The sequence below is a fragment of the Apteryx rowi genome, unplaced genomic scaffold, assembly GCF_003343035.1.
Source record: "Apteryx rowi isolate R43461 unplaced genomic scaffold, aptRow1 scaffold_334, whole genome shotgun sequence".
Taxonomy (NCBI): domain Eukaryota; kingdom Metazoa; phylum Chordata; class Aves; order Apterygiformes; family Apterygidae; genus Apteryx; species Apteryx rowi.
The window spans coordinates 127763-154668 of NW_020449797.1; the positions used below are offsets into that span (position 1 = coordinate 127763).

The 26906-nt window shown below is 36.2% G+C and overlaps 1 protein-coding gene across 7 annotated transcripts in view; it reads left to right on the plus strand.

Moving 5' to 3' along the window:
- The window catches only part of AFG1L (AFG1 like ATPase), a 66924-nt gene that overhangs the window by 21922 nt on the left and 18096 nt on the right, over positions 1–26906 (plus strand). For all 7 annotated transcript variants that reach the window (XM_026072026.1, XM_026072020.1, XM_026072021.1 and 4 more), the window contains 4 exons: positions 423–481; positions 16774–16856; positions 20339–20409; positions 20666–20766. In XM_026072026.1, coding sequence (XP_025927811.1) covers positions 423–481; positions 16774–16856; positions 20339–20409; positions 20666–20766 — 314 coding nt within the window. The remainder of the gene's footprint in view (positions 1–422; positions 482–16773; positions 16857–20338; positions 20410–20665; positions 20767–26906) is intronic.

The following is a 26906-nucleotide window of genomic DNA, read 5'->3' on the forward strand; positions in this document are numbered from 1 at the left end:
CTCCCCCCCCCCCAACCTCTGCCAGATACTGGGGGCTTGGCAGTTGCACAGTTTTGGCCTTATAATTGTATCAATGTATACATAGCATTACAATTTTTTTAATATACTTATTTTAAAACAGATGCTATCCTATGTATTTCTTCTTCTAAAACCAGTTATTTCTCATTAGAGACTTAAGTCTTCTTTTGCTTCCTGCCTTTTTGAGACTTTTTTTGGATGTTCCTTTCTTCCTTAAGAATGCAATGAGTTTCCATACAGCAAAAGAAGAGAAATCAATTTCAGTTCTCCTTTTTCCCTTTTATTCACTATCTCTGTAGCAACATGGCTTTATTTCCCAGGCTAAAAGACAAGCTGGCATTGTTACTAAGGCTAAGTAACAAAACTGTTACAGATTTTTTTTTTCTTTTTTTCCTCTCTTTCAGACCTCTATAAAAATGGGCTTCAGAGAGCTAATTTTGTACCATTCATTGCTGTGCTGAAGGTAAGGAGAGTCACATGCTAAATACTTCTCAGTTTTACCTGCTGTATTAATAAATTAGAGATTTGTACAGGATTATTTTGATATTAGTTTCCAGATAATATATACATGCTTTATCTCCTATTATTTTTGCCCCAAGCAGTTAAGGCAAAAAGGAACTCTTATGCTCTAGAATTAACATATCTTGAAAAGCTGAACATTTAGTATGACAAAAAGTTTCCTTTTTTGACCAAGATAGCAGAATTTGTTTATTTAGATGGGATTTTCTTGCTGCTGTGTATATGCCAAGTGATGTTGTAGTATTCCTGCAATAGTTATTTTATGGTATTTGTGGATGTCTTAGATTTATTATGCTACAAAAACTTGTTTGCACTTTTGTATAAAAGTGTTATTTAAAAAAATATGTATATATGATCACTTCACCTAGGCAGATTTTGGTCACTCAGCTCTGCAGTAAATAAAAGCAAAGTAGCAAAGTATACATAAGTACTGAATTTTACAATAAATTATATTTTTTTCAGACACTTTGAGTGTCTATTTAATATATTACATTAAACAAACGATTTACTCTGGCTTTCCATTTAGTCTTATCATTCCCATCTCTTTAAGGCCTGTGTAGCAAGGGTGGCCAAGTCTGGTGAAAGGGCAAGGAATGTCCGGCAAGTCAGACTAGTCAAGTAGTAAGCCCAGCTGAGAGAGTTGCAGGTGGTCATTGTAAAGGGGAGAGAGAGGTTGAAAAAAACCGTGAACTTCTTGTGGTTTAACCCAGGCAGCTTGCTGTAGCTCCTCCAGAGAAGAACCACTGAGAATTGTGCTTGAGCATGACAAAATGAATAATTTTGAAAATATTTTGCCTGAACTTTATGTTGAAGAATTAAACTGAGTCCTGTAGAGACCTCAGTGTGGGACTGAATCCATCCTGGACTGAAAAGGAATTTAACTGGCTTGTATCCTTTCTTGTTTCCTCCTCTCAGACATGTTGCACACCTTGCCTCTTCCTTCTGCTACGTGTGCTTTTCCATACCCTGACCAGATGGGTACATTACCAATATGCCTCATTTCCTTCTCTTCAGGTCCTGGATGTTCTGCTGGCTGGCATTAGACAATGTCAACCTCTTGTTTCTGAGCCTTCCTGCATAGTTATTCCATATGTGTTAGTAGGTTGCTCAAATGTGAGAGGTCATGTCAAGTGATCTTGCAGCTTTCTGTAGATACTGGCCAGCACTCCATGGGCCGTGGTTTGAGAACCGTTCCTGTGCTAATTGCTGGGTATGTTCTTACTGTCCTTTCTTGAGAAAGGATTCTTTTGGTGAAATTATCTCAAATCTGCCACTCTTTCAAGCCTCAAGTTAGTGTTAAAAGCATAGACATACTAACAAGTTATCATGGTATGAACAAATTATCTTGTCGTCTGCACTGTCACGGCTTCCCATACATGCTCACTGAATGAGATCTGTGTGTAGGGAGCTTAGTGTTCTGCATGGACCCCTCAATTACCTTGTTTCTGGGTCTGTGCATTTTTTCTCATGTATAAGTGACTTTCTGAATGAGTATTTTTGAGGTTGTATATAATGCCTAACAAGTTCTGAAGCAAGCTCCCTGGAGTCTGCGTGTTGTGGTGTGGCAAGCTGGAAACTTTATAATTAATTGCTTCGGATTAAAAATGGAGCAACTTATTTAAATGTGAATAATATGAACGGTGTTTATTTTGCTATTTAAAAGAACATATGCTGAACTCATGCTTTCAATTCTGGGCAAGTCACGGATATTCTTAATTCACAAACTATGATTGTATTGTTAAGTTTTTCAGGGTTAGCCTGCAGCTGGTAGGGTTAGCATACAACTCCTGTGTTCTGGTCTGCCTGGTTTGACATGACATGTAAAATGGAAATAACAGCATTTCCCTACCTCACAGTAATGTTGTCAGCATAAATACGTAACTAACTAAGGTGGACTATAYCAATATCCAAGATAAAAGAAAGGGAAGCAGGAAGTTTAGAGGAGGTTTGGATTAGTGAGAAATTTGCAGAATAAATATATTGGTTGGCTGTTTCTGCTAAGGTGGTCAGCAGTGAAGTAGTTAAGTGTCCTGGGCTTTCAGTGGGGCATGTTGGAGTCATAAGACTGCTTAATTGCCTAAGTACCTTTGAAAATCCCATCTGATGTTGACATATGAGCAATTAGCAGGTTTCAAAGTTAATACTCCATTGACAATGAATATGGCAATATTTGTGTCTCAGAATGGCTGTGTATAAAGTCAGGGAGGTTACCACTGAAGGTGGTTCTCATCTGGATGACTTTAGAAAAGTAAAACCCACAAAAAATAAATGAGCAACCAGCTCCCCTTTAGATTCTTGAAAAGGGTTTATTCTGTAATCAGCTGTGTTAAATGCAAGATAGGTTCTGGTCATAGAATGTTTTCAGGAATACTAATAGTCTCATAGGCTTTTACTTTTTGAAATGCAGCATCTTGCTCAGTCACTGTCTATGGCAATTCTTTCTTTTCTTTGCTGTTGGCCAGCCTTCTTTTTCTATATATTTTTCCTTGTTAACTCTTGATTTTCTTCTTTGATAAACGTATAGTTCTTTCATTTGACTGGTGAACAGGCTTAATGAAAATCTATCATGGATGCTTCTTTGTAGTTTGCCTTTTTCTTCTATTTGGCTAGCAGAAGAAAAAATGTGAAATGTAGTTTATATCCATGTATACCCATCGGGACTGAGAAAGTAATCTAAATTTTTAGAAAGGTCATTGTGGATAGAATGCTGAGAGAAACCTTAAAGGTGGATTAATTTTTAAAGCTGTGATTAAAGGTGAAATAGTAGGAAAAGAAACCGAATGTAGCGCAACCCAGACTAGAGATACACAAAAATTACCATAATAATGAATGAAAGGAGAAATAAGGTCTTACTCAGCATTCTATTTGCATGGGCCTTTCTAAAATTCTAGATTACTTTCAGTTGTTTTTCCCCTGCATCTTTGTGTTTTAACATTGCTCTAAGTGCATTTACCCTTAACATCACTTTAATAAATATTACCAAAAATAACATTCTTTCCCAAAACATATGTGCATAGTAGATCAGGGGAAGCTTATCAACAAATGCTGCTTTGACTTTAGTTGGAAAACTGAGGGTAATGGCAAGATATTAAAAATAATAACTTCCGAATCTACATTTTGAATTCTACACATCAAAAATAGGCAGTAAAAAAAAAAACAACCAGCCTTGAATAAATTTTAAGATAAGATCTCAACAAATGACCTTAACATTCCACAGGCGAGGATAAAACTAAATGGATGTTCTGGCYGTGGTGTCTGAGGAGGGCAGATTTAGTCCTCCCCAAAGCCTTGAACCTGTGTGAACCATATCATTTTATCTCCATATCTTCTCATGGCAATGGTGCTACTGGATGGAGTAGTTTCTGCCTCAGCTGTTCATAATTCCACATATAGCTTTTGGAAACGTAAAGATAAAATCCTCCAGAGTTTTGCCTGAAATATGGTGGAAAAATATTACATTAGGTGCTTGCAAATGTTTGACTTCCTATCTTCAGTACCCTTCACCTCGTTCCAAGATGCGTGTCTGGGTTGGTGTCATTCTAATGTCATTCTAACCTGTTTCTTTGAGGTGATTTTGACCACTCAGACTAGCTTCTGTCTTTAGTTTTCTCTGGATTCAGAGCCTCCTGTGGCTGTTTTGTTCTGGTCTAGGAGGGTTTTTTGTCATTTGTTTGTTTGTTTTAGAAGCTAGCTGCTATTACCCTAAACCTTAAAATAAGGCTTTAGCACTAAGAGTAGTTCAAGTTCAGTGCAGGAACTTTGAATTCCTTTAAAGAGTCTTGGAGACATATGATGAATGGAAAGTATCCACTTTCTGTCAAGAGACACTTTACTTCAAATAGCATAGATTTCAGGCTGTTTGTATTCATTTCATAAATAGGATGAGTAGTTCCTAGATATGTGATGTTGTGCAAAAATATTTCCCTCTCTTCAGATGGTCAAGAAAATAGTCTGTTTCTCAGATCTAGAATGACCCACATTCATCCTTCATTCTGTTTTTATTTTCTTTGGGTTATACAATTGCCATATCTGTATTTTGAGTTTCTGTGTTGTACAAAGTTAATTAACACTTTTGGTGGAATGAGCAAGAAGGTAAAACACCGGTCTAGAGAAAAGAGAGTTCTCTTTCAAGGTTTGTGTGTGTTGCTTTTCTAGAGGATAGATTACTGGGGACAAATGATTGCCGAATACCTACAGTGGAAGCTGCAATTAAGGTAACTGATGTTACCTTTTTAAAGGCCGCATAAAAGCTCCAGATACAACAGCCTGGCTCTGTAGTTGGACAGGCCAAGTAAGACTTTTTTGGCAAATCTTCCAGTGGTGCATGCAGTCCTCTGTCCAATTCTGAACCCATCCCAGGTGTTCAGATCTTTTAAAAACTTAAGTAGATTGAGACCTAATTTTTCAGTGATTCTTTCATCCTGGAACTTAAAGGATTAGTCTCCATAAATGGGGAAAACTCTCTCATTTGATTGGTTCATTGTGGCAGCTACAATTCTCCAGGACAGAATATTCTTTATAAACGGACTTGGTTTTTGCAACAGATAAGACTGCTTCTTCAGTCCACACAATTTCATAAATACAGCTTTTCAGAAATAAGAAGTACTTGGAAGGAAAATCTTTTAATTCTGTAATGGCAATCAGATTCAGTCCCTCCTGACTGAGCTTTCAATATGTTGCAACATCACTTTCTGAGCATTTGAAAGCAAACTTGTATGGAACTCCCAAGTGATTTATATGAACACTGTTCTTGACAAATAAAACGATTTATTGCTCACAGCTAATTTGTTCAAATGCTTAGAGCAGAAATCCCTCAAAAATTGTTACTTATGCAAAACAATATGAAAATATGAAAGCTTTCTACGCATTTTGAAGATAATTTCCAAATGGAGCTGTACATCTTAATGCAAGATCTGAAGTGAGTCCTTCAAAAAGGAGAAAGCATGCTTTAATTTGCTGGTTTGGAAGTAATTTGGCAACATTTTAACTTTTGCAGGCATTTAATGAAGATATTTGCATTAACCGTTACATATTCTGAAATTCTAATTCAGTGACTAGATCAACATTTAATTCTTTGGACCAAGAGGAAGGAAAGCTTCTCAAATAATTTGATGTGTATAAACTATAGCTTATATTACCAGTTCTTGAGCTCCAAAGACTTATTGAAACTGTAGCATGCATTTTTTTTTAAATGACAAGCCAAGTCCAAATGCCAGTTATGTAACTTCAGCATTTTGTCAGGTTTTCTTTGTGCAGTCGACCTGGCACTACACTAAGTTCTAACTGAAAGGCAGGAGGTTTTAGGGTCTTAAATTGCATGAGCATATCTTTAAAAGATACAATTTTAAAATAAAATGATTGGCTTTGGCTACCTGAATATTGCTTTAACTGAAGATAAATTGCGACCAGAAACCTGTTATCATTTAGACATAAATTTACTGTAAGCTTCCTGTAGTGGACTTAATTTTTTTCTTCTGCTATTAGGGACCAAAGCATTACTTATTTTCAAACTGTTTAGTTAAAATGACTCATAGCGGTAAGTGTTGTACACTCCTTTCAAATAGACAGCAATGTGTGTGTACGCTCTTTTCTGTTTACTGTCTTTCTCAGAATAGCTTTAATTAAGATATACTCTTTCTTACAAAACAATAAATGGAGAAAGTTAAAAATATTTTCACTTTCCAATAATTTATTTTGAATATATGAAAAATGCTTGTTTAAAACCTTTAGAACTGTTTAGAACTGTCCCTAAAGGAAATGTGTGGGTGTTAGCTTGTACAAAGACACTTGGTAGATATAAAATTTCTTTGACTTTGTGTTCAGCTTTTGTCCAGCCACCTGTGTTAGAAATGCACGGATTTGTTGATTGGTGGATCTGCCCATTTCTAAAAAAATAAAATAAAAAATAAAAAGTCATCTCATTGATGAAATTGATTTGTCATCTTGTTCCATTCTAATGGTGTGATAGCCCAGCGGCTTTCAGGATCTTGAATAGTTAAAACCTGCTTTTGAGGTCAGTGTCAGCCACTCTGACCCCTGTGAACTGTCACCTGAGTCAGAATTGCTGGGATTAATCCTTTGATATTGTGATGGCTTTGCCTGTCAATTGACTTTTTCATTACTGAAGATGTTGGGCCTTTTGTTTCCCTTCTTAGTATGTAACCAAGCAAACTCTTAAGTAGAAGGCACATTTGTTCTTGTTCTCCTTCTTCTTTTTTCTCTCTTTCTCTCTCTCTCTCTTCAAGCAGTAGAAATACTCATCTTGTTTTGAGAAGTGTACCTAATTAAACATATAAAAATATATCATGGTTGTAATTATTTTTGTGCTTAACGCTGTCATTTATGGGTAGTTTTAATGTGACATAATTTAAAAAGTTTTAGCTAACAAAGGGTGGTTTTTAGAAAGCAAAGTGTCAGATTTGATATATTCAGCCTTTTCTGCATACAGCTTTCTATGTTTGTGTATTTGAACTTTGTGGTCAGAAGCATTTAACTGTTACCATATTTTTATGATGCAGCTACTGCTTTAGTGTGTTCTTTAGATACTAAGCTGTTCAGTTTGTTTAGCTTCCACTTCTCTCTCTCTCTGACACACACACACATACATGTATGTGTAAACACATACACTGACGCCCTCCTGGACAGTTTGTTTAGATGCAGGTCAAAACTTTATCTAAGGATGAAATAGTTGCTCTTGGAGCTCAGTGTTGGGCTCCCTGTCTTCTCCTTTCCCTTTTTTTAATTGTTATGATTTTCTGAATTCTTGCTGGGTTAGTGCACCCCCTGATTAAAATGAGTAAATCAAAGCATGTCATAGATATGTAATAGTTGATTCTTGCTGTATCAGGGTAAATTAGTCTAATTACACGTGGCAGTTTTATTTGCTTGTGATGTAATGTGAAATGAGGTCCTGCCTCTCCCCCCAAAAGCCTGAGCCAATTAATAAGGCTTTTAAGCTCTTTGTCACAGGCCACCATGGAGGTCTGTAGAGAAGAACTTTAATCCAATAAACATTTCATTTAGATCATGAAAAGAAAGCATGAGGAGAAGCTCCTACAAGAGAGGGTGTTAGCAGGAGCTCTAGCTATCAAGAGATGTGAGGAATTTGCCAAATTAACCAAGAGGCCTTCATATTTAACACATAAATGTGTCAAAACTAAGAATAGAATTATTTAATTTGAGTTGAACCTTATATTGTTAAAATTCTAAGAAGCCACAACTGTTTTCTTCAAAGACTTCGCTGTTGAGCTGGATGGACAGGGCAAGGGGAGGTTGTGAGAAACCCAGATAGCAAATAACACTGGCTGAAGCTGATGGAAAGAAGAAAAAAAAAAAAGAATAGATAATTAGGTGTAATTAGTGTGTATGAATTGTTGTCTCCCTGCCCTTGGCTTGAATAAATTTCGGGGGAAAAAAAAACCCTAGTGGTGAAAATGCTTTGATGTAAGAAGAGTCATTGTGGCTTGGCAGCATAAAGGCAGTGTTTTATACTTCTTACATAATGGTTGTGATACAGAAAGGGTGAATGGGCTCCGCACCCCCCAGTCTGCTTTGCAGCAAGGACTTTTGGATTCCCTTGAAACAAAATGCATCAAAAGTTTTCAGTTGTTGGTAATGAGGTAGTGGACCTCATCAGAGCTAAGCGTAAGCCATCTTTAGCCTTTGTTTAGACCTTAATCGTTTTTTTTTTTTTCTGGGAAATCCAGTTTCGTAAATCAATACTACTTTTTTTTTTTTTTTTTTTCCTGCCTGCCAACAGCTCTGGCAGGAGCAAAGGCTAATACTAGGAAAAGAAATACAAATCAAATGTTAACAAGAAAAACAACAGCGAAAAAGAAGTCTGCCGAACTAACTTCATTGAGGGTATAATTCCTCTGAAATACATGCGTTAGGGGTGAATTTGACCTGTAGTTTATGAAACACTGTGTTATAATTCAGTGTGAACTCTTGGCATCTCTTTTTACAGGACAGTACAGCTTGTTTATTAGAAGATTGAAAATTACAGCCGTTATTGGTTCTTAACAAAATTGTGGATTTTACACAGTGATTTTTTTTTTAATTTACTTTGCAAGGAAGTTGGTTTGTTTGTTTGTTTAAGTGATGTGCAATGGAGAGAGCTGTTCAATGTAATTCTTACTGTGTAAAGATTTACTCTCTGCCATTATTCTGTTCCCTGACTGGAGAAAGGAGAAACTACTTGTCTCGGAGCAACCATATCTGCACCTCCTGAAGTCTTTCATTTTTGTTTGAATATCTGAAACATTAGTCACATAACAGAAAATTTCTAGATTCTTTGACTTTATTCATAAATGATTGTTTTACAAGTTAGTTGTCCAGTTTTATTCTTCTTGGGGGATAGCTGAGTTACAGATAGATTTAAAATAAGTTATTGAAAAGTTGTATCATATGTTTCTTGTGGTAGCAGGGATAATGGGGTTTCTTAACTGTTCAGTCTTTGAGGGCTATAATGTAAATTTGTGCAACTTCTAGTATACTTTACCTCTAAATATTTTCTATGCTGAATTTTTAAGTTTAAGATTGCAGGTGTTCTTGTCGCAAGTGTAAGACAAAGATTCATATTAAAAATTGTTTGTCAGTATTTCACTTTCCAGATTTTTGTGCACTTCCTAAGTTRATTTAAAAGTAATTCACAAATAAAATGTGCTTGTCATCCAAAATTAACACAAGCATTATTAGGCTTATTGATACTTTACAGTATCTTAGGTGATATTTTGAAAGTTCTCCTCAAAGTTTTTCTGATTCTTTTTTTACAACATTTAGATAGGAACAAGCACAATATGTCTAAGGCTATTGTAGCAATTTGCAATATTTCAGTATTTCAGGAACTGAAAAATAGGGGGGGAAAGACTGTAAAGAAAATAATGCTGTTTAACTCTTTGAAGCAATGTACTATTTTATAGAGCAAATAGCCTTTTGTACTTGAAGTTGATTTGATCTGTGAACGGCAACACCTGAATATCATGGAAGACTAAATAATTATGCCTGATTGTGTGTGGGGTTTTTTTTTCCAGGTATAGGTCACAAGAAATTCAGTTAGGGTAGAGTATGTACAAAGCTAAGAAATATGCAGATTTTCTGTTGTAAGATTGTGTAAAAATTATTTACAGTTAATACTTGCATAAAGGTTAGAAAGGTTGATGAAGTGATATTTAGTTTTGCTTTACTATTCACTGTGTGTCAGAATGTAATTATGACTGATTCATGAAACTGTCTTAGCAATGAACCATCTTTATTAAAATGCTGATCAAGATAAGAGCTGACAGTAATAAAGAATAGAACATTTTAGTCTTGTTGCTTTTGAATGATTGCTAATTACCCTAGAGGTCATGTATAGTGCTTATGAGGATTCATTGACATTTTCTTTTAAGTCTACTGTTTCAACAACATCTGAACAGGAAGACAAAAATTGTATGCGTACCCAACAATGCTTGGACCAAGTTTTACATACCACAAAATACCTGCTGATTCCTCTTCCCTTTTTCCCCCACCTCAGTACGCCTGGATTCTTATGATTCCTATGTAGCAGAAAGTTAGGAGTGTTACAGCGCAATTTATTTTTTAACAAGGGCAGTTTTAAGCATGGATAAAATAAGCAACCCTTTGAAGGTCCTGCCTCTGTACCAGGCTGGCTTCTAAGTGATGGTCTGGTTGATTTTATTTTAGAGCTCGAACTAGGGAGAGGAGAGCACAGCCCGCGTTTCTTAGGCTCCTCTCGGCAGCTGGTGGACAGCACCCAGGCTGCCTCTGGCCTCTAGGGCAGCCCGTGAACCACAGGCAGACCAGTTTTGGACTCTGAAACACACTGGTGATTGTCACACGCTGACAACTTTGAGGCCAGGCCAATATGAAAGCCTGTGGTGGGTTTTGTAGGTCAGAAAATAAGTTCTTTGTTGCACACAGCATTTTTGCTTGAGAGGTTTCTTGTTTTTACCAGTTATGTATAATTTGAGAAGACATCCATAGTGACTATATCCTTTGGGTGGAGAAACCTTTTTTTTTTTTTGAGATTGCTTAAATAACAATTTTAAAAACAAAGAAATACAATTCTAGCTGCTAATCTGACACTAGGTGGGGACGATTAATGAAAAATGAAAATGAATAGGCTTAGTGAGCTTTGTTTCACTGAGGAACTCTTCCTCTCTTGCAGGCTGAAGGCTCTCATAATGTGCCTACATGTTATGCGATGCAAGAGAGATCAGCTAATACAAAGAGTTAGACACTGAGGATGGACTTAAAAAGGGGAAATGATATCTAAGTGGGAATTATGACTCTGCTCAGAAAGAGCGGTTAGAAGTTGCACTTCTTGCTTAGCCGTGACATGGCTATTAATAGTAGGTGTTCCAGTGTGTTGTTAGGAAAGGCTAAGAGTAATAATTCTGTAGCTTTGCATGCCTGGGGGTAGGACTATACTCTTCTTTGCTTGTATGGAAAGTATATTTGATACCACAGATTCAGTGCCACCGCCTCATTTGCAGGTGTCTGGTTTGACAGGAATCTGAAAGGCTGGGGAAACTCAGCAAGTGAGAGAATTAAGGTAATGGTCATCCCAAGGTGAATCACTCTTAACCTCTATCTCAGCCCCCCCTCCACACACACACACATACACACACCCCCTCTCTCTGGGGTCCTCAGATTGTTTGCTTGATCCAGTGGGCCAACAGGAGGATTTGTGTTTTAACCTGTGTAGGGCACAGCTATTCCACATTAAAATTCAGAACAGAGAACAACAATTGGGTTGACTTACAGTGGTCTGAAATAATATTAAGAGGTATCTACTCATCTGCACTAGCAGGAGTCATGAGCTGATTACATTTTTTGAATTCAGAGAGACACATTGCATTTTGTACAGTGCCTAACRTAGACCATAAGGCTATCTATTGACATTTCAAATTCTTATGTGACTTGTGGAAAATACGATGAGAACTTCCAGGTTATCCAGTTAACTGACTGCTTTTTGAACTTTTCTGAAATCTTTGCTTCTCCACTTAGCAATCTATCATGCTATGTCTTTTAATCACTGGAGCCTTTTAAACATTTTAATACCTATCATTCATGAATGCAGAACCAAAGGAATACTGGAGGTGCTTACAGGAAGAAAAATGTATTTATACAAATCTATATTTAATAACTTAAGACAGTGGTTTTACTCAAAGTCTAATTTTCTGTTCTGTCTGAAGATTGACACCATTTGAGATGTTCTGTCTCAATTGAGCCTTGAAGTTTTGCCTTTTTTCCTTCTGGAATAAAAAGTTTTTCTGGCACTTCAGTGAAAATGAGTGCATGATCATGTCATATTTTTAACTTGCTAATTGTGTTTTCCAATTTGTAATTGTATTTGTTCTTTGTATACATAAGTACATAAATTACTTCAAAATAAATTGTATGACTAATTAATTTTATGTATTTGAATTGAATAGGGTAAGAAGTCAGACTTCAAATATCTCAATAGARTAGAAAATGGAAACTGTAGATACTTCCACAGAACAGATTAGACTAGCTGTAGCTTTGATCTTAAGTATTTATTTCAAACAAAAAGTAGAAGTTTAGCATAAGTAGATGAAATCTGAGTGTTTAAATCTCCGTCTAAAAAAATATAAGCCAATAGTTACAATTGTGGCTTTGACAATTAAGTGCTAACAATCTGAGGGCTCCAGTTAAAGTTCTCTGGCTGCTGATTAGGATTCCATGGCAGTGATTAGTGAGTGTGAGGATGCAATCACATCTGTAGGGTTTAATCAGCCCAATGATGGAGAAGTTAGTCCAAAGATGGAGAGAGAAACTAAAACTTCTATATGTAATTCCTGTTAGGGTTTTTTACGTGCTACAAAAAGATGAAAGGTAAAAAAAGTAGAGAAGCCTGCCATTTTTTAGAATTTATAGGGTTTGTAGATGGTAGTATTGTTTTTCTTGTTCATAGTGAAGGAGTATGATATCAGTGATGTCTGTAAACAGGAGAGAAGATGCACTGTGGTACTCAGATATGCACCCTCTGTGATGCTCAGTATTTCATTCTTATGGTTGTAAGCAGTACTTGGTTTCTCCACACTGTACAACCATATGTGTTTTTCATTTCTATAAATCTAATAATTTAAGTCTTTAGCTTGGCAGTATGCATTTTTTTAGTGTGCTTTTTCTTCTRAAATACGTTCTGATTATATGCTATCTTAGTACTTAAAGCATTTCTCTTGACAAATTTATTTGCTAATATGACTCTCTATGCTCCTGTGACGCAGATAAGTAAATGTTTACAAGTATAGAAGCAAAAGACCTCAGTGGCCAGCCTTGTCTACATTAGTAAATCCTCAAAAGAGAAACTTTTGGATCTCTACTCTGTGCACAGCTTCTCTGTCACCTTTTCAAATCTTGCTTTGAGTAAAGGTAATCCTGTTCTGAATCCCCCTGTAGAACAGTCTCCACCATATATTATTCACATGGATGAGAAATGCTGTTGTTRTTGCCCAGTGGGGCAAGCAGTCCTCCCACTACTGTCTTTTAGTTGTCATATCCTTTCTGTGCTCTAATGGGTGAGAGCTGAGTTTATGTAAATAGTGCCAGTGCTTGCTTTCGTGCTATTTTGTTGCATCCGTTTCTTCCACGTTATCATTTTATGATTGGTTTCTTTATTCATGCTTTTTGTTTGGTTTTGTTGTGCTATTTTCTAGTAGCACCTATAGATCTGTGCTGTACTGTCATAAATTCACATAAGGAGAAGGTTGTTCCTATCCTACAAAGCTTATGATCTAACAATAGCAATCGTGTTTTAAAGGAACATTTCCTGGGAGCATGTTGCTACACAGATTGTAATGTTTTATTTTAATGGCCGTCTGACAGAATTAGCGTGAGTGAGCTTGGAAGCGTCTCAGTAAAAATAATTAATGATGGACACTGGTAGATATTTATTCACATGACCCTTTAAAAGGTTAGGAAATCTTGTGGTTATTTTATGTTTATTTAGAACATAGGTTGATGAGCAGCAGTTGGAGTACCTTGCAAGCAGACCATCAGTCTGGAGAGGAGAAAAGACAAAAAAAGAAAAAAAAAAAAAAAGTTTGAGGTCCAAGTCTGGTTTTGGAGACAGTAATAAATGAAAATTATGCTAGAGATGTGAAGTAAAACATAAAACAGAACTTGATTGAGAATTCTGGTTTGAAAAATAGAAGACAGAGCTGTAGATGAAGAATAGGACAGAATTAAGCCCCCCCCCCCCCAAATAAAAACAAAACCAAAAAACCCAGTGGCAGTTCATTTTGGCCACTACAGGAAAATGAATTAGGAGCATCCAAAGAATAGAATAGTAAAATACCAAATATCTTCCAAAGAGGCTAGTATCTCTCTTTTCCAGCAAACTGGCCCCTACAGTTATGCTTATTATCATGTGATACAGAACACTTCTGTGTATCAGAATTCTTTTTCCAGTTTCTTCATGTTGCTTGCTAAGGAAAAAAAAAAAAAACAACTGTAATAACTATATTTTATATTATTTCTGAGCTGGATGCTGCTATTGCCTTTCTGGGTGAAAGGCATCATAGCCCAGATGTGTGTGTCTAATGGATTTTTCAAAATAAACTATGTAACATCATAGCATGTTAGAATCAATAGTAGTATGTTATTGTAAACATATGAGACAACAATTGCAGGGAAAATTAATATCTCTCATTAAGTTAACTGCTTGTAGTTTGAAAAAGACCTCAAAACTTAGGTAAGCTTTTGAGCACACAAGCCCTTCTTAACTAATATCACTAATGCTAGCAATTTTTGCTAAATAGTGATAATGCTAATTATTTCAAAGAAAGAGAAAAGCAAAGGAAGGCTGAAGAAATGCACCTACTTCATGACTATGTTTGATAGCGTTCACAGCTACAGATCTTATCTCCAGAACTCATTCACTGTAAAATTATCATGGAGTCATTCGTATAAGACTGTCATGGCATTTAAGCCATGGTAAGTTTGCTAGCAGAAATCAAGTGGACTATAATATTGTAGCACTGAGTGTTGATATATACTTCAGCAAACCTCAGTGACCTGCATATTTCATCCTGTTAGCAGTGTGAATTTAAGTGTTCAGCATGTCTGCTTTACTCTGTAGTCATTAGGTGAGCCACAAGCACCACTATTAATAGCAGCGCAATAAATTTACACCAACTACAGTGTTTCAGGTGCACCCTTTTGTCTTTTAGCTATACAATAACCTTGCCACACACTCAAAAGTATATGTAGTTCTGTATTTACTCTTCAGTGTATATATAGCGCAACACCCTGAAAAAGTGGTGGAGTTTGAAGACCCTTCTTGAAGGCCAGAGAGATGGGGCTGAATAAAGTTAATCTAAACAACCTCACAGTCCTGATAGCTGAAGTCAGTAATTTTCTCCTACCAACATGAAGAAAATAACACCTGAGCTCATCTACTTCTTCAGAAGAATAAAGCACTAGAGGGAAAGATGCTCAGCATCAAGGCCTGGCAAGGAAAAGCAAAGTACACCAGCTTTGCTGTGAAATTTCAAGAATCCACCTTCTAGCCTTGACTACCAGACTGATGCCAAAGAAAAGCATAAACTTCTTTCCTCCCTCCCTTGTGCATGTTAAATGCCTCGGGAACTTTTTTTTTCTGCTGCTGTGTTACTCTTTGTCTGCTTTCACCAGCAGAAAGGGAATGGATTATAATAATACTGTAGCACCAATCCTACTGGGTTTACAGTAGCCTTAGCCCAATGTAATGATTTGATTAGTATGATTTTTTCACTTACTAGAATTAAAAATACTTGGATTTTCCTGGGATTTTGTGCTTTCAGGATGATTTTTTTTTTCATCTTGTTTCTTTAGCTGTGTATCTCTGCAGGAAATTTGGAGGGATAAAATATGTACAGAATCTTCACTAATACACAAGGGCAAAAAATTAATGCAGTGAGTCATTAGTCACTCCTGCACCTATTTATAATCAATAAGTCCTACAGAGGTAATGCATTTGTTAAAGGGCCATAGTTCCTTAAATTGCTGATGGTAGTTCTCCTAAAACATAAGTGGTGCCCCCCCCGCCATTGCAGTATAGTCATTGTCAATGAGATTTGACATTTCCAATTTTGATATCTGAACAGCCTCAAGGAAACTTTGAAAGATTTCCGGCATACAAAATATGAAATCTTAATGAGAGTTTTAGAGATAAACTAATCATTCATAGTGCAGTGAAGATGCAGACTAATTTAGTGTAGTTTGGATTGCTAGAATCCACATGCTACTGAAGTAGTTTAAATGGTGTTGAGTTACTTGCAGAAAAGAGGTTTCATTGCTTTAATTAAATTGTTGATAGAGAGATATCTTTAAAATATCAAAGCTTTTTCTCCCTTTCTTTTACAGCTTCTTTTGCTTGTAGTTATATAGCACCTAGAAGCTGTATATATTGGCAGTAGTAACGAGATAAGCAGAGATATATTCCCTTTGCCAGAGGGCAAAATCTTGATCCCGCTGAGGTTAATGGGAATTTTTCCACCAACATCAGATCTTGAAACAAAAAATGCACCCTTTAGTTGTTTTGAGTTTTTTAGCGAGAGCAATTATTGTGACAGTAAACTTGAAGACTAATCAGCAGTATTTATATCACACGCAGAAATTTGAAGGTTTTTTAGAGAGAGAGAAACAAAAGCTTCTTTTCTGAGTAAAGTCAGACTTTAGTCCATTTTGTAGCAAGACTTAGGTTGGTTTATATATTTAATGTTTGACTCAAAAATTTTAATCGTCTTAGTAGCATGAAAAGATAAAATTATTTTTAGCTGATAAAGTAAAAATAATTTGAGTCGTCTCCGTTGCTAGAATTTGATTGTGGCCTTTTAAACATTTATCACTCCTAATTTTCTAATTCTAAATTTGTATGCCTTAATGTCAAAATATTTATTTCTGTCCCCCTGCCCCCTGTAAAGCACTTCCCAGAGAGCACTATTAATGACCACCCTGCTTTCATTCCCCTTGCTTCCAATGTATATTAATTTTCTGATTGTTGGACTTTTGAAGGTGGTCACTTTTTTTTCTTTTGAATATGCGAATGTCTTCTAGCTTATTTCTTTGCTTAAATAATTACAAGAGAGACTTCAATTCTGTGGTCTTATTTCAGCTTTATAGATGGTATTCATGCTGACGATTTATCACAGCAGTGTGTCTTCTCTCTAATACAGGCAATAAATATAGCAGTGACTTGAGGAAAGCTCTTCTGTTTTGTCTCTGTAGAAATACTGCAGCACAGTCCTGCTTGATTCTGGAATAGACTACAGGAAACGAGTGCTTCCTGCTGCTGGAAAACTTTACTACCTGTAAGTTGATCTACAATGAGGTATTTGCCCTCTTTTTCCTCCTTATTAGCCATTAATTTCCTAGTCAATAGGAAATGGAAAATGTATAATACAATTAGCAGGGTGTGACTTTTCCTTTCTTTGCCTTCTGGTCCATTTTGTTCAGCAAACCGCCTTCCATTATGCCTTGATATTAACTTCATTAAACTACATTTTCAGTATCCACGCTAGCATCATTTATAATGTGTGACTGAATAAAAACTAATTAGATTTTTTGGGGAGGTGTGGTGTTTGGAGAACTGAAGTGACAGATGGTTAGAAAGTAATGAATATCCTCTTGTAAGGATTGCACAATTCTCTTATAATAGAAGAACATCCTTATTGTATTTAAGCAATTAAGTATTTATAGAAATCCAATGACAAGGATTCAGTTAATGTTGGGTGTTTCCAGTGCAGTGGATTAAAAAAAAACAACTTATTTTGACAGATTGTTTCTGTTTATCATGACAAATTTACTTTATTTCTGTAGTCTATGTTTGCAAATAAAACTTATATTTAAAGAATACATTCACAGTTGTACTTTCAGTTATATATCTGCGTAATGAAAACATCTTCTTTTTTATTTAAAATAACCTCAATGATAGCTTAAAATGAGATTTATAACCACAGTATATTTCAACACAATGTATAGTATTGTTTTAAAAATAAAGCATGTTTCCATTAATAAAGGCACAGTATTTTCACTGATGTGATGGATGTTTGAAGTGAAATATCCCTGTATCACTTTATAAAGTTGTAGTTGTTTGTATGGAAGAAGGAAGTACTGCTTAGTAAAATTGCAAGAGTGAATTGTTTCTGAAATATGCATTTTATAAAATAATGGAAATTAAATGCCAGGTTTCTTCCCCGTTTTCTTTGAAATGCATGTGTTGAAATGTTATTCTTTACTGCGACTGTTAAGGTCTAACATTTACCACTGTTATTTGCACATGCTTAGGCACCAACTCAACTCTTTCCATTCTGGAAGGTAATGACAACCTTCTATATATGGAAAATGTATGTCAAATATATATAGGTTTGTATCCACAAACAAGGTGTGATCCTATAAACTCAGTATGCTTAGCATCTGTGAAAAGTAACTCTTGTTTCTTATGGTTGCCTGGTTCCAGTTTCTGTGATAGTTTTCTGATGTTTTCTTAGAAATACTGTTTGAGTAGCCACTGGTATCTCAAAGCTGCTCTTTCTGGCACTTGTTCTGATGCCTACATAGCTGCCCTTAAGGCTCTGCTTACTGTGCCCCTTGCGCTCTGTGACCTTCTGTTTGCTACGTAAACATAACTCTTTCTCACTGCCCATACTCTGAGGAAATGAAAGACTGTATTTGTGGTTGCCAGCAGGCAACAGGCTCAAGGTGGCACCTACAGCCTCAGCTCCCAGAGAAGAAGGAATGTGGGAATAAGCCTCAGGAGTAGTGTCCTGCTAGAATATTTCATGGTATTCTGCTGCAAAACTTCTGACCAGGTGAACAGCAGAGATTGGTACCAAGTCTGTCCCCTGTTCTGTCATTGGAAGGATGTTGGTTATCTCTAGAGCTCTTCAGGCAATGCAATAGGAAGCAGCGAAAAAAGGAGAAAAATCCTTTAGCTGCCCATGGAAATAAGATACTTGTTTCATCTTCCTTTCTATCTATCTATCTTTGACATAATCGCATTTGTTCTTCTATTCAAACTTGTTCATTGGGACTTTCAATCCTGCAGAACCCAGCTTAGTGTTCTGTTTTTTAATAATATACTGTAAAATATTTTCCTACAGACTTTTGAAATTTATTTCACAGTCTTGTCCCAAAAAGAAAATGTTCTTGTCCTGCATGCTTGCATTCTGCTATTAATGGATGTAGTATCATAATTTTTTTAAAAAATCCTCTTGTTGCTTCATAATCTGTGTAGTCTTTTCTTCATTTAAAATATGCAACTGCAGGTTGGTTAAAGCTGTTTTATACTCATCTGAAAGCAATCAGTGTAACATAATTACAAGATTCCTGATCAAAGGAACTTCCTTGATCTCTGTCTCAGGTGTCTGTTTTCAAAACAAATTTTCTTGGCAACGTATTTGAGCATTCCTTCTTGTAGCCTTTACATCAAACTTTTTGATACACATGTGCATACACATGTGTGCGCACTGATATAGATATGCTCTTTCCCCCCTTTATGACTTGTTTCTGGTTTTGTCTATTCCTAGTCATTTGTCATTTTGTCACAGGAAAGCACTGCTGAAATATCAGTGTTAAGAGAAAAGATTTTTAAAAAATTAAAAATTGTAATTTACATAAATTTAAAAGTTATTGTAACTTCCTATTTAGAAAAGTTTTTTTTAAGGGTTTGAAATGGCACTTGCTGAACTGTTTCCTCCCCGCCCTCCTCCGAATTCTGTGTTATACATACCAGCTTTGCTGCAGCTAGTCTTGAGCTCAGGAGTGGTTTTAATTCAGTTCTGTTGCTAATGTCTTTAAGGTGTTTAGGGCCTAATGAACAGGAAAGTAACTGTATAACATGCTGATCATCACTCCTTATTTAGAGGAGGTCTAGAACTGTGTTAAGCAATGCAACCTGAGTGCATGCATGGTCTAAAACAGTTGACTTTTGTATAATCTAGTTTGTTTTAAACTTCAGTGTAGTTTTATATATATGAATTCTAGTCTATGGTGTACTGTAGCTTTAGCTTACTATTCTCAGTTTTCAAACTCAGCTAGACGTATTATTTATCCTCTTTTTTTAAGAAATGTTGGCCATAAACTCTACGATGATCAAAAATATTCTGTGATCGACTGATTTTTAATCCTTGTAGATTCTTATGGAAGAAGAGTATAAACTTTGCTTAGGTTCTGAGCACAGATATTTTATATGGGGCTTCACTGGCTGTGATTGATCTTTTCCCAAATCATATTTGGAAAAAAAAAAAAAAGATAAAAATTCTAATGCAGAGATCATTCCGGTATTTTGAATTTAATAGTTTAATTTTGCAAATTGTTTGATCAGTAGAGTCAGTTGACTTGATTTTTTTCAGAAAGCTGCTCCAATATTTAATTTCACAAAGTCCTCTCTCAGAAATTTGAAAGGATACTTCTTCAGATGCTTGACTGCCTTGCCTTGTCTATTTGCTCTTATTTTGCATGCAAGATAGAGCCGGAAGCCTTTTTTCTCATTGTGTACACATATAGTGTTAATGGATCTGCTCTGCCTGTATTGCCTCATTACTGGAAACAGCTCAAAACACAGAAGTCTTTCAGTGTATGCAAATAAGGCAGAATCATCTACCTGAGAGTTAATATTCTCTACTTTTAAGTGTATTCTAAATCTAATGTTTGTATTTAGAGCATAACATCCTGTTCTCTCTCTCTTTTTTTTTTTTTTTTAATGGGCAAAAAGCTAAGCAGGCTCAGGCAGCTGTTTGATGTTGGCTTCAAGTGTTATTAATTTCATATTCTATTATTCTTTTCACTGTAGCACAAGTGAAGCTGATGTGGAGGCTGTCATGGATAAGTTGTTTGATGAGCTGGCTCAGAAACAAAATGATTGTACGTAAGTTAATTTCTCTTGAAAGAGAATACATTTAGAACACAATGCCCAATCTCCACTGACCAATTAATAAGTTCCATTGCTGTATATGGGTTGATGCCACACTCAAGTGGCAGTCATTGTATCAGCATTTTGTCTAATTTATGTGTTGAATCATGTGCTATTATTCATCAAGCTATGCATTTCCTATCTGTAAGAGATGAATTTTATAGTAATTATCCAGAGAAGATTGAGTCTTTGTTCATGTTCCCATAGTAACTAGACCAAGGATTCTAAAAGTGCAAGGCAGAGAGCTGAGGCTGAATAAAGCATGTGGAACCATTGCAGACTTCACATTTGAAGAGCTTTGTGACAGAGTGAGTACCCAGTGAAATCTAGATCAGTTAACGCTCAGACTTTTCACAGTTTTTAAAAAAAAAAAAAAAAAAAAAAAACTTGCTATTTTCTTAAGTCATACTAAATTAAAAAGGGCTTTTTAAACTTGAAAAAAGATTTTGAATGTAAAAGAAAAAAAAAAGGACAAACTCCTGAAAATAAGTCATTTGCTTTTAAATGATATAGTAAATTCACTCTTAATTATATCACAGATTGCCTCTAAAAATCCCAATACAGTTGTGTCTGGTGTGACATTATTGTTGGAATATGAGTAGTCACAATGTACCAATTTGTAAATAATATTCAAATACTATTTACAAAACTTGCGATTGAAGTTGGTACTCAAGCAAAGGAGTAGTGATCCTGACACCACTAGGGTAATGCTGTGCTGTTGCTCCAGTCTGTCGTTGCATGCCTTAGTTGTCCCTAGCTGTGTGTGTGCTGCTCAGTCCCAGGCCTTTCCAAAAATATTGCCAAATACTGCTAAATACTGCTAAATTCTCTGCTAGATTGTGTTGTGATCATGTTTGGGATATGATTCTTGAAATGCTGTGTTTATATATGACCTCAAGTCGGTTTGAATAAAGGCCCCCAGAAGCTGAGATGTACTGCAACAACTTCTCTACTGACACCTGAAGTTACTGTTAAATGATGACAACTCTAAAATGGGCTGATAGCATCTTTTGTTCAGGACGTTACACACTCCTTTAATTATAAGATCATGTTTTCACTTGCTTGTAGCTACCAAGGTGCTAATTATTTGAACAGGAATTTCACTGGTTATGTTTCAGATTGTAGGTTTGGGGTTTTGTTGGTCTTTAGTTTCAGACAAATCCAGTTTGCCTTTTGTGAGAATGGAAATGTGTCATGCATAAAACAACGTACTGTTCACTAAAGTTTTTTAGACTTTTTCTTAACTGTGTTATAGTATCTCCTAATGTATCAGGAAAAGGTAGTGTGACAATGCTGTCAGTACACACTTGTAAAATTCTTTAGCCTAATATATGCCTCTTAGCTTGCATGGGATGATAAATTGCTTCTAATGAGATGTGCCCTGGAAGGTTCTGATCCTGTGGGAACCGTGGGATTCAGAATGTCTTGGTGTAAAGGAGTTAAGATGCTTGGTTGCTATCAAAACAAGCAAAGAGTCCTTATGAAACAACATTTAGAAAAAAATTCATATAAGTAGTCTTGTTATGTTGGTCACTCAGGACTTTGGAAGTTATGCGATCTTAATTTGGAGGGTAATCACATGCTTAAAATTAAAACAACATAGCAGACAAAGGTTTTGCTTTAACAACTTTCTCAGTCATTGTGACTGTACCTTATTCTCTTTACATATGCCTTCATTCGTTTCTCCCTTCAAATAATTTGTTATATATAATTGTTTTGCCCTGATTTTTCTCTTGGGATCACTGATGTACCTCCACAGATATAACATTAATGTATTGGTAAGATGGTATGACTGTGCTCACTTTATAGATAGAGAAGTAAATCATGAACTTCAAAACTGTATGTTAAATTTGGGTGACTGGCTTGAGGTGCCTCTAACCTCATTTTTTCCATGAATGTAATGTCTTTTAGCATTGTATAGATATAATAAAAGATTGCCATTGACTTGTGCTACTTTTAAGAGTTTAGCCCTTCAGTGAATCAAGCCCCTCAAATTAGGAATCTGGAAAATTGCAAAATTGGATGATATTCTGTGAGAAATTTTGGTTTAACTGCCATTTCTTCCATTTTGCTCCATTCCCCTCCCTGTTTACTTTAAACCATTTGCTAAAGGCAGAAGAAAAATCCAGGATGGATTCAGTTGTCAAACTATGAGACTGTGTTCCTTCTACCTGAAATCTTCCAACGCTTTGTTGGAAAAATTTATAAAATAGTATCTTTTTTGACAGACTGGTAAGTAGTTTCCATTGATGCCACAGAAGAAAGAGGAAAAATAGGTAGGATCCAGAAGAGTGCACACATGGTTTGTAGCCAAAACCAAGTGAAACCAAACCAAGAACAAAACAAAACCCCAAATCAGAAGGCATTCAACATGTCTAGAAATATCGAGTCATTTAAATATACTCAAGTAATCTGGATAATAAAGGATACTGTTTGTGGAGGGGTAAAGCAGAAACCTGCAGGAGACATAACTGTAAGGTATTTGTTAGTGATTATAGTTTGGATAGTAGAAAATTGACAGGCAACATGAGTGCAACTATTTAAAAAATTGGGCGGAGAGAAGGGGGCAGGCAGAATTTGAGGTTTGAGGAAGGTGTAATGAACAGGAAAAAGTCCACCCGAGAAAATATTGGAGGGGAATTGTTGACTTTGTGACTAGAGTGAATCTGCAGATTTGTATGAAATTTGGAACAAAGTCCTATGGGAAAGCGGATCATATGAATGGACGCTGGTGGGTGGATGAATCTTACTAGCTGGAGCCTGTAGCAGCCAGGTGGGTGCCCTAGGTAGATGCATGCAGTTTGAAGTTGGTGTATTAGGAACATCTTAAACACACATGACAAGAGAATTGAAAACAAGATTTGCAGTTGATTTTATGTCAGTGATAAGACCTGGTGACAAGCAAGATAAATGGAAAATTCTCTTTAATAGGTAAAAATATAATTGACATCATTGAAACCTCTAGGGACAATTCACAAAATAGGAATGTGAAATGGATGCTTACAGCCTGTTTAAGGACAGAGTAGCTAAAACAGGTGGAGGGTAGGATGCAATGTTAAAAATGCTGGTACCTGCCTTAAAGTTAACTAATGCAAGGATCTTCAATATGTGTTAATCAGTGTGCTAACAAACCCAAGAGTGTAGAACTGACATGGGTCTGTTGCAAACAGTATAAGACACAATCCTCCTTAAGCAGTTGGCTGCGAAGTGTGTAAAGAAAAATTGTGGTTGCACGGGAAGCTAATGCCGTAGATGGAATGCAGAAAAATGTAAAATGTAATTAGCCTAAAAATTAAAAATYATAATTTTCTAGCATAAAAAGTACTGCATCCAATACAAGGTCATTTTGGTTTGACTTGCTTTATGGTAGCACGTAGCGATCAGTTCATCTAGAAATTTGTGGTTGCTTAGGGACCCTCTTCATAATTTTCTTACATTCAATATGACCAAAAGATAGTTCCAAATAGTGAAATTACACATTCGAGGGTTCAGAAAGAGTAATTTTAAAAAGAACAAGGAAAGTATGACCAAAACTAACTGGAAAGGAAAGTGTAAACAAAAAGCATGAATCAGAAGGACTTTATGAGGAAGAAGATGCTAAAAGTATGCCCTGCATCACTGTCAAGACAGAATCAAATAATATAGAATGAATGGCAACTAATTAAGAAGTGCAGAAAAATTAAAGAGAAGCTAAAGGTAAGGGACAAATACCATGCCTGCTCAGCTATAAGGCTTTTTACAGTAAGGTAGGAGTTCTGATATGGTTTATATTATCTGAATATTACTTCCTTTTTCCTAGATGGAGGTGGCTAATCATTTAATAATGATGTAGAAAAAGGAAAAGGTTTTTCTAAAAATACTCTGTTCTAATGAAGCAGAGTGAAATATTTGTTTCACTAACGGATAGTAAAATAATTTTCAGTCTGTTAGTAACTAGAAAGTATGTTAAAAATACCCTGCAAATATGTTTCRAGTCACCAGAGTCCTGGAAAAGTAGGCAGAGATCTCTGACCAGCTGTTTGTTTTTCTTAAATGCTGGAGTGCAAGAGAAAGTCCAGAGTGCTAGAAGAGTGTTAATAATGTATCAATATTAAAACAAACAAAAAATCCACAAGCAGGATGACCGGGATAAGTACAGACTGTCAATCACTGGATTCACACAATAGGTAATTAAAAAATAGAAACAAAATGAATTCTGGTTACCCTAATTTTGTCAAAAAGGTTGACTTTTATACATGCCATTATTATTAAGAAATTTGCATTATGCAGTGTCAGCAAAGTATGTGTTAAATGGATTGAGAAGTTAGCTAAATAACATACAAAAAGAATTATTAGTGAAGGATTCTTGTTGAATATAGCATTTCTAATGAGCTTCCACATGTCTTCATACCAAGCCCAATAGAACCCTTCCCCTGCCCCCCCAGCAGTTTCCAATATAACACAAATGCTAATTCAAATTTGTTGTAAATCCAAAGACTGCCATGTGTATGGCGGTGAGGAACTGAAAATAGGGATGCCACGTGCAATAGCATACTTCCTGGTGGAACTGGGGACTTTGAGAGGGGAAAGGAGAGAATTTGTTTTGTTTTTAGCTTTTTTGATATAGGTAACAAAATCTTACATCTTGGCTTTGGGAATGCAAGTCATACCTACAGGAGGAGGAGACTGTGTCCTAGAAGTAGTGACTTGAAAACAGGTGGAAGTGTTGTAATGGAAAAGCAGCTCAAGATGAGCTTCCTGTCCAGTGTTAGTGTTAAGACCTAATTTCATCTGGGATGGATGGGGTGGAAATAAAAARGAGGGTAGAGAGATGATTTTAATTCTGAAAACATCTCAGTGAGGCTGATAGAGTGTTAGGTATGGTTTTGATGTCAGAATTTTAGAAAAGATACTGAAAAATCTGAAGAGACCAGAAAAAGCCACAAAAATTATTGGAGCTGGAGAATTTGTGCCCTCGAATGACAGACTAGAGTTCAATTTGTTGAGCTTATCAAAAAGAAGATTGAAAGGTGATTTCTAACATACGGCTGTCTTCACAGGGAAAAGTATAGGTATTAATGGGCTCCTAAATCTAGCAGAGGACGTAGTGAAAACCAGAGACTACAGAGATTCGGGGGGGGGGGGGCACACATTTGAAACAGCAAAGGAAATGGCAGAGCCTTCTTGTATTATGTTTCAAGTCAAAACTGGATATCATTTTAGCTTTGCTTTTAGCTAAATGCTAGTTCTTAGGCTTAGCTGTCTGTAAAATTCAGGAATCCAGAGGATTTCATGATCTCTCCTGATCTTAAACTGTCTGAATCTCCCGAGGTGAGAGAGTTGGGGTCCCTGCTCTGGGACGCCTAGTGCCTCTGCAATGGCTCGTGCAGTAAGCGAGAGTTCAGCTCGCCCACTGCAGCCCTCGGGGCAACAAGCCCAGTCCCTCCAAGGGGGTAACCTGGACTATCAGCTACCTGCGTTCAGCCCAGTCATGCTTTTGGAAGGTGACTGCGGTTTTCCAAGGCTTGTAACTTTCCCAGATTCGAGTGGAATTTCAAAAAAGGGGTGTGAGACATCCCTGATAGCAAAGCAACCTTTTAAACAAATTTCACGTTCTTGGTCCACAGCGTGGAAACACCACGGTTCCTCTTTGAGCCACTAGTAAAAGAAAGTTTAACTGGAGCAGCAAGATCTATATTAGCCTTACAGTAACTAACTGAAACTTGTACAAATAAATATGCATTGACACACACAGACATATATTCATACGAAGTCAGTTTAAAGCATCCATTCAGAATGGAAAACATTAGCGTAGCTAATATTGGAAGCTTTTAAGATGAAAACTAGTTTCATAATGGAAGGTAGTCACCAATTCTGTCTAGATTTTATTTGCTCATTTCCCATCTGGTAAATACAGTATGCCAGACTTCTTCATGTGTGAAGATATTCTTGCGTTGTCACCATCTTCTGACAAAAAAAAATCATACAATTTGATATCATACAATACATAATGCAGTTAATTTTAAGCTTCTTTCTTCTAAACTTCTTTCTTCTAAACTTCTTCCTTCTATTTAATTTGTAATTCTGAAAACATTACATGATTTAGAGTGATTTAGGATAATTAAGATAAGTGAGTGCATTGAAGGGAATCTGTTGTTTTTGGAAGTTATTTTTGATCACACTGAATTGTTGCGATGATATCTTGGAAGATATTACCTGGAGTTTTCTGAAATTGGCATAAATGAATGCTCATGAGGTTCTTGATAGTCAGCTTGGCATGAATGAGCAACACTGCAGTTAGGACTTGGTGAATTTATTACTTTGGCTTCCCGTAACCCTGCATGGTTCCAGATGGAAGAGTTTAATCTGAGTTTATGCAAGAGTGCATATGTGAAAGGATGGATGCTCTTGTTACGTTGGAGAAGTAGCTTGTCACAATAATGTGAGAACAGAGTCATTTGGATGATAA